Source organism: Aquila chrysaetos, chromosome 6 (assembly GCF_900496995.4).
Source record: "Aquila chrysaetos chrysaetos chromosome 6, bAquChr1.4, whole genome shotgun sequence".
Lineage (NCBI taxonomy): Eukaryota > Metazoa > Chordata > Aves > Accipitriformes > Accipitridae > Aquila > Aquila chrysaetos.
The window spans coordinates 15,123,376-15,137,486 of NC_044009.1; the positions used below are offsets into that span (position 1 = coordinate 15,123,376).

General features: G+C 41.1%; 1 protein-coding gene across 10 annotated transcripts in view; it reads left to right on the top strand.

Annotated features, from left to right (window-relative positions):
- ERBB4 (erb-b2 receptor tyrosine kinase 4) overlaps positions 1 to 14,111 on the top strand; it is a 649,063-nt gene that overhangs the window by 606,612 nt on the left and 28,340 nt on the right. For all 10 annotated transcript variants that reach the window (XM_030018184.2, XM_030018186.2, XM_030018189.2 and 7 more), the window contains 5 exons: positions 725 to 880; positions 4,115 to 4,190; positions 6,111 to 6,257; positions 8,190 to 8,287; positions 10,588 to 10,758. In XM_030018184.2, the coding sequence (XP_029874044.1) occupies positions 725 to 880; positions 4,115 to 4,190; positions 6,111 to 6,257; positions 8,190 to 8,287; positions 10,588 to 10,758 (648 nt within the window). The remainder of the gene's footprint in view (positions 1 to 724; positions 881 to 4,114; positions 4,191 to 6,110; positions 6,258 to 8,189; positions 8,288 to 10,587; positions 10,759 to 14,111) is intronic.

Genomic DNA, 14,111 nt, shown 5'->3' on the forward strand with positions numbered 1-14,111 from the left:
GCAGCTGGAGTATATGTTAGCTTATATTTAAAGGCAGCTGGATGGGCTTGTTAACAAAAGTACCTCTAACGGAATATATATGCTCATAAAAAAAATGGCCATTGATCTAGTGTCTTATTATAATACTACATGCAAAATTTTAAGGGAGTGAAAAGGCAAGTGGGTTGCAGCACTTGGAATAAAGAATTGTTTTCCTTCTAATCCACTGAGGGTAGTGAAAATTCGTGTCCAACTTTAAAAGCATTTGGAGATGAATAAGAAGCTTCATCTTGAATTGAAGACACTTGCCTGGAACATAGAAGAGCTGGGATTGTTTCCCAGTCTGGCCTAACTTCTGTGGGGCTCTGGCTAAGTTGAATATTTTTTTACAATCTTCAGATTTCCTGTCTGAAAAATAAGGGCCGTAATATTTCTTTGTCTTACATTTCCAGATTTTAAACTTGCACGAGCAAAGGAGATATCTATGTGTTTTGTTGTTGATTTTTTTTCCTTTGGCAATTAGCATAGAATCTTACAGAATTGTTTGCTTTGGAAGGAACCTAAGGTCATCTAATCCCACCTCCTGCTCACAGCAAGGGCAGTGTTGAACTTCTGCCCTCTAGGCCATTTTCTTAGTGTGAATACTAATAAGGGACCCAGAAATTTTACATGTCACCAGTGAAAAGTAGTTCTAAAAAATCGTGTAAGACTCATTAAGATTATTTTACTGTTCTTTGTCCTTCAGGGCATGATGTACCTGGAAGAGAGGAGACTTGTCCACCGGGACTTAGCAGCCCGTAATGTCTTGGTGAAATCACCAAACCATGTGAAGATCACTGACTTCGGCTTGGCCAGGCTTTTGGAAGGGGATGAAAAGGAGTATAATGCTGATGGAGGGAAGGTGAGTACTGAACAAGTCTAGAATTAAATATATCACACTGTGACAAACCTCCTGAAGTTACTTGTTAGGGCAGTGTATTCCTATGGGACTATTACCTGTGTAAGAAAGTCTGTCAGTGACTTAGCAAAGCCCTGTCTTCTAGAAGAGCTGTGTTGTGACAGCACACATAAAAGCCACTCATTTTTTGCTCAGTGAGCTTCTCCAGGTGCCGAAATATAATTGTCTGAACAGTTTTCACACTCAGAATTAGGTTTTGTTCAGATGTTCCATTTTGTGTCTTGTTTTGAAGGCTTCTGAAGTCAGTTCAATGAGGGACGGATGTTGTAGGGCATTCCTGCCAACTCCTTTCTTTGGTCATATGGACCTCAATAACTTACAGTCCCATTTTCCCAGACAAGTAGTCTTCCAGAAAACAAAAAGGAAGGCCAGAGAACTTGTTTGTATTTGTAGCGTATGAAAGTTTACATATGCTCAGCAAAGAGCCACCTCTTCTATCACATTGGAAGAGTCTGCGTATGCTATTTCTTGCATCCATGTCTCCAATACCATGCTGAATGCCAGGCCACTAAAAAGCTAGCTTGAGGATAATTTTGAAACCAGGCATTTTCCCATGTAACTTCTCAGCATACCGCACAACATCCATATAGTGCCTCACCTCACTTCTAATGCCTTCAGATAAATACATTATAAAATTCAGAAGGCTGTAAGTAAAGGCTGTAAGTACCTACTGCTGCTGGCTGCTCCCTAAACATCTTGAAATTCCACATTTCAACCTGTCGCAAAATCCCAAGGGATTCTGCCTCTCCTGTCATTCCTTTTCCTGAATGTTCGGTTTGTTTCCTGTCTACATGCTGTCTGTGTTTTTCTGTGCTCACTTATGCCCTTGTCTGGGACAAACAGCTGTTGCCAGTATGTGCTTCTCTCCTGGATGGGCTGCTGCCTTATTTGTGTGGCTGCTGCCCTTGGCATAGGCATTTCAGTCAATAAGGTGAAGGGCTTGAAAGGAGTCACCAGTGCTTTCCCATTTCCCCAGTAAAGAGACCTCCTGGCAGGGAAGGTGGAGTTTTGGCAGTTTTCCCTGATTCCTTCAGTTCTCTAATCCCCTCTTCAGTAACCCCTCTGCCTCGTCCCTCCATCAGCCAGTGAATGATGCAAAATGAGCTGGTCCTTGCAAACCAGCTGTTCCCTGGCAGCTGTTAGGTGGTGTCTTGGACTTGTGAGGCCAGTCACACCGCTGGGAGTTCTGGAGCAGGATTTACACATCAGATGTGTCACTTCCCAGTTCCAGAGAAGCATCCTGTGAAATCCAGAAGACATTTGCAGCTTAAAGTTGTATTAAGAGCATGCTAAGACAGATTCAGACTGGATAAAAGGAAAAACTTTTCCACCATGAGGTCAATCAAGCGCTTGATCAGGTTGCCCAGGGAGGTGGTGCAGTTTCGATCCTTGGAGATTTTCAAGTCCAGACTGGATAAAGCCCTGCGTAACTTGGTCTGATCTTATAGCCTGTCCTGGGTTCAGCTGGGATAGAGTTCATTTTTACAGGAACCTGGGAGGTCGGGGAGGGGGGGCACAGCCGGGACAGCTGACCTGAACTAGCCGAGGAGCTATTCCATACCATGTGATGTCCTGCTCAGTATATAAATGGGGAGCGGGCTGGGGGGTGCTCTCTCGGCTTTCAGTGGGGGAAGTGGCGGAGCGTCGGGTTCCGGGCGGTGAGCAGTTGCACTGTGCATCACTCGTTTTGTGTATTCTTTTATTACTACTGTTGTCGTTGTTGCAACTTCTTTTTTTGTGTGTTGTCCCAGTAAATTGTCCTTATCTCAACCCTCCAGGTTCCGTTTTGTTTTTTTGGTTTTTTTTTTTCTCTTCTCCTTTCTGATTCTCCTCCCCATCCCACCGGAGCGGGGCGGGAGGAGTGAGCGAGCGGCTGTGTGGTTACCGGCTGGGCTGAAACCACGACATAGCCGAACCTGCTTTGAGCCTGAGGTTTGACTAGAGACCTCCTGAGATTCCTTCCAACCCAAGTTATCCCATGATGAGCAATGCAGCTTTGCTACTTCAGCAGTTGTTCAAATTTGGAACAACCCAGTCGTATTTAATGGGAATGAAAGCGGTACATTTCTGCAGAGTTTAGTGGAGGAGGATGAACTGTCTTTACAAGTGCTAAGCCAACCTTTATTAAAGAGTGCTATTTTTGCCATAACTGTATAGGTTATGTTCATTAGTCAACTTCATGGAAGGTATTTCCATAAGGGTTTGAAGACACATCCTCTGCTTTTACACCCACCATCTGTTCAGATTTTGCGTGCAGTTATGTATCTCTCTGGTTTATTCCAGTACATATTCCATAGTTCCAAATTAAAGGCGACCCATACAAGTCCACGCCAGGTAGAAATCTATTTTTAATGTCTGTCCATTAGAAATTAATGGACTGCAAGACTGTGCCTTACAGGTCCAGCTCAGGAATAGGAAACACTGTGAATCTCATTTTAACACAAACTTGACAGGGCAAACCCTTATGCCAAACCTAGGTTTGTGTTTGCCTGCACAGCCTTCTCTGCCAGAAGAGATGAGCTCCCCCCAAGGGTGATTCAGAGTCTAAGGCTAACTTGGGACTTTTGACTTGCTTTCAGGAGCAACTTTTCTCACTGCAGTAATGATACAGAGAACTGGGAAGGCTAAGTTCCTAACGAATAATAGGAGTTAGAAATTAAGCACTGTAAATTCTCCCCATTGCCTGTTTACTCTGATGATGATTATGTGGACTGTGAAGTATTATGGACACTGCATTATTAACTAGCCTCATTAGAGAGCAATTGAGATAGCAGTGTCTGGTTTTGCAAACTGTTGAGGCAAAAGAGCTCTGCATTCCACCTTCTCAGCTGCACTTCATATTTAGAGGGATTGGACGTGGTTTTTACATTGCTCCCATCTTTACACAGGTATGATGAAAAAGTCAGTTGTTCCACTACATCTGAATCAGTAAAATTTGGGTGGTATGAGAAGTTCTGCAGATAACTGGTTTGTATTTCTCACCTCCATATGTTTTATGAGGCAAAGCCCCATTCTAGAGGGCAGGAGCAACCATTTCCTCTGCTGGGTAGTGCTGCTTTTTTTTAAGCTTGCAGTTGAAAAAGGAAACAGGGAGGAAGCTGATGTCCACATACAGGACCTATTTGTATTGGTTTAATATTACATTTCTAAGGTTACATTTCTTTTGTCTTTCCCTAGATGCCAATTAAGTGGATGGCTCTGGAGTGCATACACTACAGGAAATTTACCCACCAGAGTGATGTTTGGAGCTATGGTAAATCTTCATGTGATTAGTTTAAAAATTTGTCTCTTGTAGAGCATTAAACCAACTTGTGTTACCATGTTAAAGACATCCTCTTTTCCTAGAGGAGTTAATTCCAGTGGGGTTTGCTTTTCCTTTTTTTTTTTTTTCTTTTTCTTGTCTTTTTTTTTTTTTTTTTTTTTAATGTGTAACTCTAAACAGCAATTGTTACTTGTCTCCTGTGTTACTTCCTTGCTCACTAAAATACGTTATCATGATGTCCCTGCTGGGACGAGTGCTGTAAGGTCTGGGCTGATTATTACAACAGAAGGAGGCCTCTTTCAGCTCAGCCACAGATTCATAAAAATACAGCTGCAGGCCATAATTTTCAGCAGTCCTTTGAAAATCTTAACTCTAAAAGCCATGAATGTCAAAGAACATTTTCAGGCTTATGGGACTTTCTGTATCTACAGTCAGATAAAAGGGAATTTGTCATAATACAGAGCAAATAAAGCAAGAGAAAGAAGAGAAAGAGACAAGCTCTCCAAGCTAACTAAAACAAGCATCCATTTAATTTCACAGAAAACTTGGGAATTGGTTAGACAGGTCAGCTCATGTGGACTCCACACACTCCAAAAAAAAAGTCACATTTGAGAAATGAGATGTTCATTTACTGTTGTTAATAGTGTTATCCAGACGAGCTATTGTGCCTGTTTATCTAGTACAGCTATTACTAATAAAATCATGTAGACCTTTGTAAGTGGAATTTTTCAGCAGTATCTAGGGCTATGGACTCCTATTTGCATTTCCTGTTGCCATATCATTTTGAAACAAAAATGTGTACAATTCTATTCATTACTCACTTTTACCTGTGGGTAGCAGCAAAAGACACTGCTGTGACTGGTTAGCTGCCCTCTTCTATTCAGATGAGAAAAACATATGAAAGTTAAATCAATCATGTAAAGCTGCTCTTTCTCCTCAAATTCTGTATACCTCGTATCACTTAGGAAAAAATACGCCTCTGTTTATGAAATTAATTTTCAATGCAGGAAGCCCAGAATATCTATAATCAGAAAGGACAAGACCAAAAACAATTGGCAAGTTACAGTTCTTGAACATCAACAGAGAGGTGAATGAGGCTGAAATAAATATGTTTTATACATATGGTAATTTTGCTCATCACCTCTCACATTAGCGTGACAGCTGGCAAAATACAGTTATAGATCTAGAGGCGTGTTTAAAATGACCTTTGCAATAAAAATAACAGTTAAACTGGTGTGAGAGCAGCATTTTCAATACTTAAGATTTTGTTGGGGGATTAATTCTGTTACCTATGATATGTGATCTCTGTTTCCAGCTCTGATGCCAAAACAAATCCTACGGCTATTCAAAAAGAGAATCTTGGTTTTGAAGAATAGCACTATCATAACTCAAGTCCATAAGGTGATTTAAGGAAAAAAATAATACAAGTGGCTGTGAATGACTTACAAGGCAAAGACAATGACATAATGTTACTCAGTGCTGTACCTTTGTGGGGAATTGATGGTCTAAGTTAGGGAACATCTGCGTTTTTTCCCCTTAAAATAATAGAGTACCTCAGCCATTTATTTTCCATTTTGATATGATAAAAGAGTGGGATGCATTCTTTTGTTATTGCATCCATTTACCACCGTTTATTTGTCTTAGACCTTTCTCTTGTGCCTCAGATCTATCACGCTGCTTCTTACACCAATAAAACTGAGGGAAGTTGCTTTTCAAGATTAACACAAAGTGCTGTTTCACCATTTTCTTGAGCTTTTTAAATGGCAGACCAAACTTCGGTGTTTTTACAGGCAGTGGTAATGAAGAAGAGATTGCAGTCCAGAACTGGGCCAGAATACTGTGCTGTAAGAAATTGTGAAGGAATCTGAGTAGTATGACCTCAAATATTAACACTCTTTTTTTTCTGTCTAGGAGTCACTATCTGGGAGCTTATGACCTTTGGTGGGAAGCCGTACGATGGAATCCCAACTCGAGAGATCCCTGACCTCTTGGAGAAGGGAGAGCGGTTGCCCCAACCTCCAATCTGCACTATCGATGTTTATATGGTGATGGTGAAGTGTAAGTAATTGTCGCTTTTAATATCCCTATGCTCAGTGCAAGAAGGACACTGTTTTTGAAGATTTGCATCTGTAGTCTCTCACAGTGCTGGGTGATAGAGCAGGCTGCTTCAAAACAAAACCTTCCCAAGGTACTGTAAATTCCATTTAAATACTGTATGCACGTTTTTTGCAATTGCAAAAGATATGAATTTAGCCATGAAGGGTTGAGTTAGCTCGGCTTCTTATTACTGTCAGATGGTATCTCATATTCTTGCTGTGAAGTCAGAATTGTATGATTGTTATTGTAAACCCTTGTCATTTCCATGACAATTGATTTTGATGTTAAAAAAAGATAGTATTAAACATAATTATGGTACATGGATACCCAGCCAGTGAAGGTTGTGAGGAGAAATGCTGGTTCCAAATACTGAGGAAAGAAAGCATGAATGTTTTATTGTTAGTAACAAGGATGATGATTGCAGAAGTAATAATAAAAAGTAAAATTAAATTAATACAAGAAATGCTACAGAGAGGGTAATTTTTTATCATTCTTAGTCCAGTACAATAATTTATGAATATTTTTACTTTAGCAAAAAAGGAAAACAATCTGCACATGGTTTCTTCTTACCCTTTTATCTCCAAGATACCCACACTAGTGACAGTATCCTCCAAGGCTATGCTTCTAATTTAAAAAGAATTAGGAACATCTCTCTGGTGTTTCTGACTTAATTTAAGTGAGATTAACATACAGACATCTCATCCATCTTATATAGTCCTTTCCCTTTTGCTTTGTACACAAAAACACTAAAAGAGAGAAAAAAAAAAGAGGTAAATAACATATCTTCTGAAAAAAGTTGTACTGTGCATGCAGGTATGGAAATGTCTGAATAGTGCAAGGAGTTCATGTTGATTGAGTGCAAAAATGTTCCATCTGATAGGATTTCTAATGAGTATGGGGTGAATCTGAGGGGACAAAAGGAAGTCCAAGTAGATGGGATATTCTGGAAGATGGAAAGTTACAGCTAGACATATGGACTTAGTCCTGTAATGTTTGTGTGAAGTTCTTTATAAGCTATAGTAGCTTTGTTTTTCCTGTATTGGTCACTTCTTCAGTTAAACGGCATGAAGGAGATAAGGCCTGCTTCGTTTAGCCTCCCTAGCAAATGAGAACATGTTCTTGGGAAGCTGCTGATAGGATCTGCCATTAGAAAAAGCTGACACTGAGATAAACTAGCTGCTGGTGGTGACTGCCTATACTACCTACTTGCTTGTTTTGCAGAAAGCATTAGCAGGGATTGAGAATTGTTGTTCCTAATGAATGTTTCCTGGAGAGTGAAGGACAAAAGAATCACCCTTACTCAATTAAAATAGCATCTAATGCCTTGTGTGAGGTCTGTGTTAATGATGCAGAGACATGAGTGCAGAATTACCTGAAAGGCGGATGTGAGGTCAGTCATCCTGCAGATCTGTTGAACAGCTCTTTTTAATCTAAGTCACTGTGGAACAGTAGGTCAGTTAAAGTAAAATTGTATTTAGTAGTCACTTTGTAATAAACCCACTAGACTCAGATGGGATCAGATTCATTATATTAGGCATTGGACATAATAAAAGGCAGTCAGAGCTAACATCTAAATGGGCAAGATAGACACAGAAAATTGCAAGGCATTGTTGCTGTCTCTGTTTTGGGGATGGGGAACAGGACCTCAGAGCAAGAAGAAGTCCATGCAGTGTGGAACAATCTAGTCTTCTCTGGCCAAGACCAGATGTTTTCCATTTTAGATGCATCATAAAGTTCTAGCTTTCCATTCCTCTGGGCTCTTTATTGCAACTTCTCTTTAGGCCAGAGCTATCAGGGACATCAAAGACTTCAAACTTGTGCGTTTTTAAAAACTGAATGATTTCTTCCCTTGACAGTTAACTGTTTTCTTTCTCATCTTTCATCTGTCCCCAGGCTGGATGATTGATGCTGACAGTCGGCCAAAATTCAAGGAGCTGGCTGCTGAATTCTCTAGAATGGCCCGAGACCCTCAGAGATACCTAGTAATTCAGGTAAGCAACTCTGCAACATCAGGGAAAAAAAAAAAAAGAATTCTGTCTGCCAAACCTGACTGTTAAGGGGGTTGCCTTTGAATCACTTAAGTTCAAGGTGCTCTTGAACTTAAAGCAAACAGTGACTGCAGTATTATACAAGAATGAAGTAGAATGGCCAGTGTCATTATCTCAAAAATAATAAAAATAATGAAATAATCTGAAATTCACTTTCTAAGCTTGTATTTATAAGCACATATACAAGATCTGGCTTTGCAAGCTACTGACTACTTTGCATTCTCTCCTGAAACTGGGGACAAGATTTGTCTGACAGTGGACCTACTTTAGACCAAGGACTTGCTTGATTCTACAGTTGCTTAGGCTGAATCTCAGCCTGCACTGCTGAGACCATAAGAAAATTTCTTTTCATAGCCTAAACATTAGGGTTTCTCAGAAGACAGGGAGTTGTGTCACATTGGTACCTCTCATGCTAGAGAGGAGCTTCCCTCTGTGTTCTCCTTAGGCTGTGTAGGCTCTGTATTGCTTCGCAGTCCCTGCGATAGACCCACACCAGCATGATTCATCACATGAAATGACACTGTGGTAGCAGGGCATATCTGTTGACTACATCGAGCTGGATCTGTGTATGCCCTGAGTGCAGGCGTATGTGGAAATTTTTGTCCTTTCACTCCTACATTCTTCAGAAGCCTAGAGTTGTGTATGTGTTTATTACAACTCAGACTCAAGCCACAGAAAATGAATCCGATTATTTGGTAAGGTCCTTAGATGGTCCCAGTGTGTAAGCAGTTCAAATTAAAATGAAAAATTAAAAGAAGTAAGGTGATGTTGAAACACCAGAGACCAAAGCATGGAATTAGTTTGATCCAGGTAACGATACTCTTATGCTATATCTGCTCCACATCAAGGAGTACAGGGCAGAGATACAGCCAGCTGGTCCTTAGCTTCACACTGATGTAAGAATTCCTAGCTGAAGAGCCTCCAGAAGTACAGTCACTGCCACTCTATTTCTCCTGATTGCTAAAGGGTCTAGTGCTAGTCTCATCGTATGGTGTTTCATTTTGCTGTGTAGACACACTAGCCTACTCGTGGTATATTATTGCACAGTGTGAATGTATGCTACTCTCCTTCAGCTTGAGGAGAAGTAAAATATACTTGAAAAGTAAAATACTACTCAAGAGGATTTGTGGTGCTGAAATGTCAATTTCTCTTGCAGTAATCCCCACTGTTAAATTGTAAGTTCAGCTGATACAAGTGATCCTGGAAAATGATTGAATTACTTCGTTAGATAGGACATGTTTCCCTATTCCAAATACCTCTTCCCTCCCTTTCTCTCCCCTGCCCTTCCCTCCCCTGTTGTATAGGCTGGTGGATATTTCATCCTGTGAGGCTTCTTCTCCAATGATCCTTTTAGACAATATAGGCCATGTGCTTCTTGAGGAGAAACCAGGGTATCTCCATTGCACTGATATCTCTGCCATTATGACTCCTCTTCGCCCCAGATGCAATCAAGAATGACAAGCTCTCTGTTGAGCTTTTAAACTGGTCTCTATGCACCCCATAGCACAGCCATCATTCCCTGCTGGATTCCACCTGTGGCATAGTAATTCTTGCAGAATAGGAGGCCATTCTTTAGCCATGCAGTTAAGTTTAGCATCATTTCTATGGGCTGTTAGGAGTCTGGGGCATGGGCTGCCTTTTGTGATGTTTTGTGGCACCAGGTAACCTGCAGCCCTGATTTGCCTCTCCAGCTTGTAGATGCTATTTCAATAAACATACATATCATTGTTTTTGCTGTTGTTCCCTGGTTTGATTTTTATTGCTTTCAGCTCTGTTACATTCTGCAGAACTTTCCATATGGATGAGAGGCAAATTTAGCCTTTAAGTCCCTAAAAACACAAATGAAAATAAAGCAAACACCCAGGCACAGCAGTTTCCATGTTATTTTTCTTCCCCATGTGTGCCTAAATAGCGGAGATATTTCACAAAATACATCAGGCCTTGACAGAAGTTGGGTCAGAAACTGAGCTTGTATGGGAAAAAGAGAGAAGAAAGAATAAAAGCTCGATCACAAGAATGCCAGAAACTGACTTTGCTTGATTTATGCAGTTATTCCCTTTCTGTCATCATATTCCCAGTAAAAAATCAAAACAAATGACGTGGATGCGGTGCTTTAGAACAAACAAAGCAGCATGTGTGGTCCCTGCAGCCTGGCTGCCAGGGCATGAAGAACGCTGAAGTTCCCTGTTTGGGAAATTAATCCATTTTTTGACCGTTTTCCTCTCTCAATACAACCTATTTAGGGAGATGATCGTATGAAGCTCCCAAGCCCAAATGACAGCAAGTTCTTCCAAAACCTTCTTGATGAGGAAGACCTGGAAGATATGATGGATGCTGAAGAGTATCTTGTTCCTCAAGGCTTCAACATCCCTCCTCCCATCTACACCTCCAGGACAAGAATTGATTCCAACAGGGTAAGAGCAAGCTCTGACAGAAAATTCTGGTTATTATAAAAGCACAGGTGGAGATTTAAATACAGTAATCAAACACATGCCAGAGTTGCCTTAGGAATTACAAGGTCCCATTGTAAGGAGAGTGACTATAAAAATGTTGTCACTGGGTTCCCTGTTGTCGTGGTTTAACCCCAGCTGGCAACTAAGCACCACACAGCACAACAGGGAGCATATACTGCAAGTAAGGTATTGTGTAATGCAACTTTAAGAACAAGCGCACCAAGTTTGAAAGCAAATAAATCAACATTGTGACCAGTGACTATTGAACCAATACAATGAATGCTTATAACAAATTTGTTCTAACACGTTCCAGTCAGATTTGTCATTATCTCAACTCATTGAGTCCCATGTTGGGTGCCAAAAAGGACTATTGTGGTTTAACTGCAGCCAGCAACTATGCACCATGCAGCCGCTCACTCACCCCGCCCCCACCCAGGGGGATGGGGGAGAAAATCAGGAAAAAAAGTAAAACTGGAGGATTGAGATAAAGACAGTTTAATAGGACAAAAAGAAAGAAAATAATAATAGTGATGATAATAATAACAATAATAAAATGACAATAAAAAGTATTGGAATATACAAAACAAGTGATGCACAGGGCAGTTGCTCACCACTCACCGACTGATGCCCAGTTAGTTCCCAAGCAGTGATCTGCACCCTCCCAGGCCAACTCCCCTGAGTTTATATACTGGGCATGACGTCACATGGTATGGAATACCCCTTTGGCCAGTTTGGGTCAGCTGCCCTGGCCGTGTCCCCTCCCAACTTCTTGTGTCCCTCCAGCCTTCTTGCTGGCTGGGCATCAGAAGCTGAAAAATCATTCCCTTAGTCTAAACACTACTTAGCAACAACTGAAAATATCAGTGTGTCATCAATGTTGTTCTTATACTAAATCAAAAATGTAACACTATACCAGCTACTAGAAAGAAAATAAACTCTGTCCCAGCTGAAACCAGGACACCTGTTCATTGTGCCTCAGTGAATTCAGCCTTGAGTGAGCAAAGATTTGATTTAACTGCCTGTCTTGAAAGCACAGCTGAGGCTTGTGAAGTCAAGCAGTGCTGTTTCTCAGTTGCGTACTGTCCTGGCCAGGAAGGACATAGCTCTGATTCTCCCATCCCTGCAATCCTGTTGGCTTGACAGGGTTGGCACTAATGTAACTGAGAGCAGCTGGAATATATAGATAATGCGGCTTTTGTGTCTGGAGCTAGATTTCAGACCCAGCCCCTTTTTCTGTTTGTGTGTGATGCTTTCATGGCCCTCCTTCACAAGCATCTGTTTTTGTAGAGCACGTCACAGATTTTTAGCATGTTGATCTTTGTAACATCCCTGTCAGGGGAGGAAATGCTGTTCATTTTACAGGGGGAGCTAAGGCACAGAGAGTGTTCAGCTGGAATTGAGCTCACGTAACTCTAATTATCAAAAGCATAGGAATATAATCTAAGCTCTTCATCTAGCCTTCATTTCATGTCATTGGAGAAGAGTGGGTGTGTCTAGTGGGTGATTATTGCTGCCTGCCTTGGACAGTTACAGTGGGATAAGTTACTTTCTGGAGGTGTCTTTCGCTATTCACTGACTCCAGAGCAGTCTCAGACCTGTTGTGTGAGCTCTGGTGAATTGGATCCTGTCCTAAATGCCTCAGCCTCAGTGCCACAGGAGCCCTGCTGCAGGTGGGGACCTGAGTTCAGGTTTCCAGAATTCCTTTTCACTCCTGAGTTCCCTGCCTGCAGCTCTGACCTCTGCCTGTTCCTGCACTGGCTCCATCCTTTTAACAGCTTAGGTGCCACCCCTTCACACAAAATTAAGAGATGGTGAAATGCGTTACTAATGTGAGGACATTCGCACAAGCATCAGATGTATTTAGGGACTTGTTTGCTTGTTTGTTTTTCTCTCCATGCTCCTTTTAGTGGAAAGTCTCATTTTAAATACTAAGTGGAGTCTCATTGAAATGTTGTTGTTTATTCCTCACGCTTTAGAAACTTTCCGGACATTTGTCCTTAGCCGAGGTAGTTCCAAATTCATACCCTGGTCTGAACTGATTACACCATATGAGGCAGGGAAGAGGTAAGCAAAAGAGCTAAGAGTGTATAAACCGGGTCAATATTGATGCTCTGACCATACACTGCATGAAGTTCTTTCACCTCTCCTGAGTAAATCAGTGCTTTTCTGGAATGAGGAAGACAAAATCTGATCTTAAATAATATCCAGTCAATCCATAAGGAAGTTGCTACTGTTTTTAAAGGCAAGGTGACTAGAGAGGTCTTAGGAAGAGGCTGGGTTGTAATCCCACTGGGTAGGCTGGACTCATGTAGCATTTCTCCTGCATCACTGAAAGGCAGTGAAGGAGGGGATGATGCATGAGGGGACGATGCATGATTTAGCAATAAGCAAGAAACTTCCTCTTTATGGCAACAAGAGTTAATTTTTAGTGTTGATGCTGATCTGAAATAAGTCAGTTTTACTCCTAGCTGTCTCTGGAGAGGTTCTGTTTCCTTTGCTGCCAACTTCTGAGAAAAGAAGGAAGCGACAATAGTTACCTTTGAAAGGTGCTCACTGTCACACTGATGTAAATCACTGTAGCTTAGTTTTACACAGTGGAATAATTTACACCATTTACACCAACATAGGGTTGAGAGAGCAGAGTCAGACCCATCAGGTTTGCTATATTCATCTCACTCCCATATTTGCTGGCAACACTGGGGCACATTTAAAGGAGAAAGAATTAGTAGGAAAATGTTCTTGCCTTTTCAACAGTTCCTTTTGCCCTCTGTCTTTAGTGCCAGCTGAACAGAGGAGTCCACTACAGCTGAGGGAATTAATGCCAACAAAAATCTTAGAGTAAATATTCTGAAAGTTATTTAAAATGTGCTGTTTGGGCAGCCAACATGCTCACTGGGATATTCACAGAAAGCAAACACAGGCATTGTTTAATAATAATAATAATAATAATAATAATAATAATAATAATAATAATAATAATAATAATTTTATTATTATTATTATTATTATTGTAGGAAAATTCAAGTAACTTTCTCACAGCCTTTGCCCAACTTTAAACCACACTGTTGCAGCTGCTTGCATACATGTGATCCTCTTGAAGTCAGCAGAGCTGCAGAAAGAGACCCCGTGCCTTTATTTTTGCCACACAGCAGCTCCATCACATTCTTGATGTGATGTCTCCTCTGCACAGCTTACAATTTCCCATCTTGGTTTGAGGCTGTGATCTTGTACCACTAAAGTCAGTGGGAGCTTTGCTTTGCAATTCAATTTAATGACAGTAGCTAGACTGTATCCTTCTTTCAGTAGCACCTACT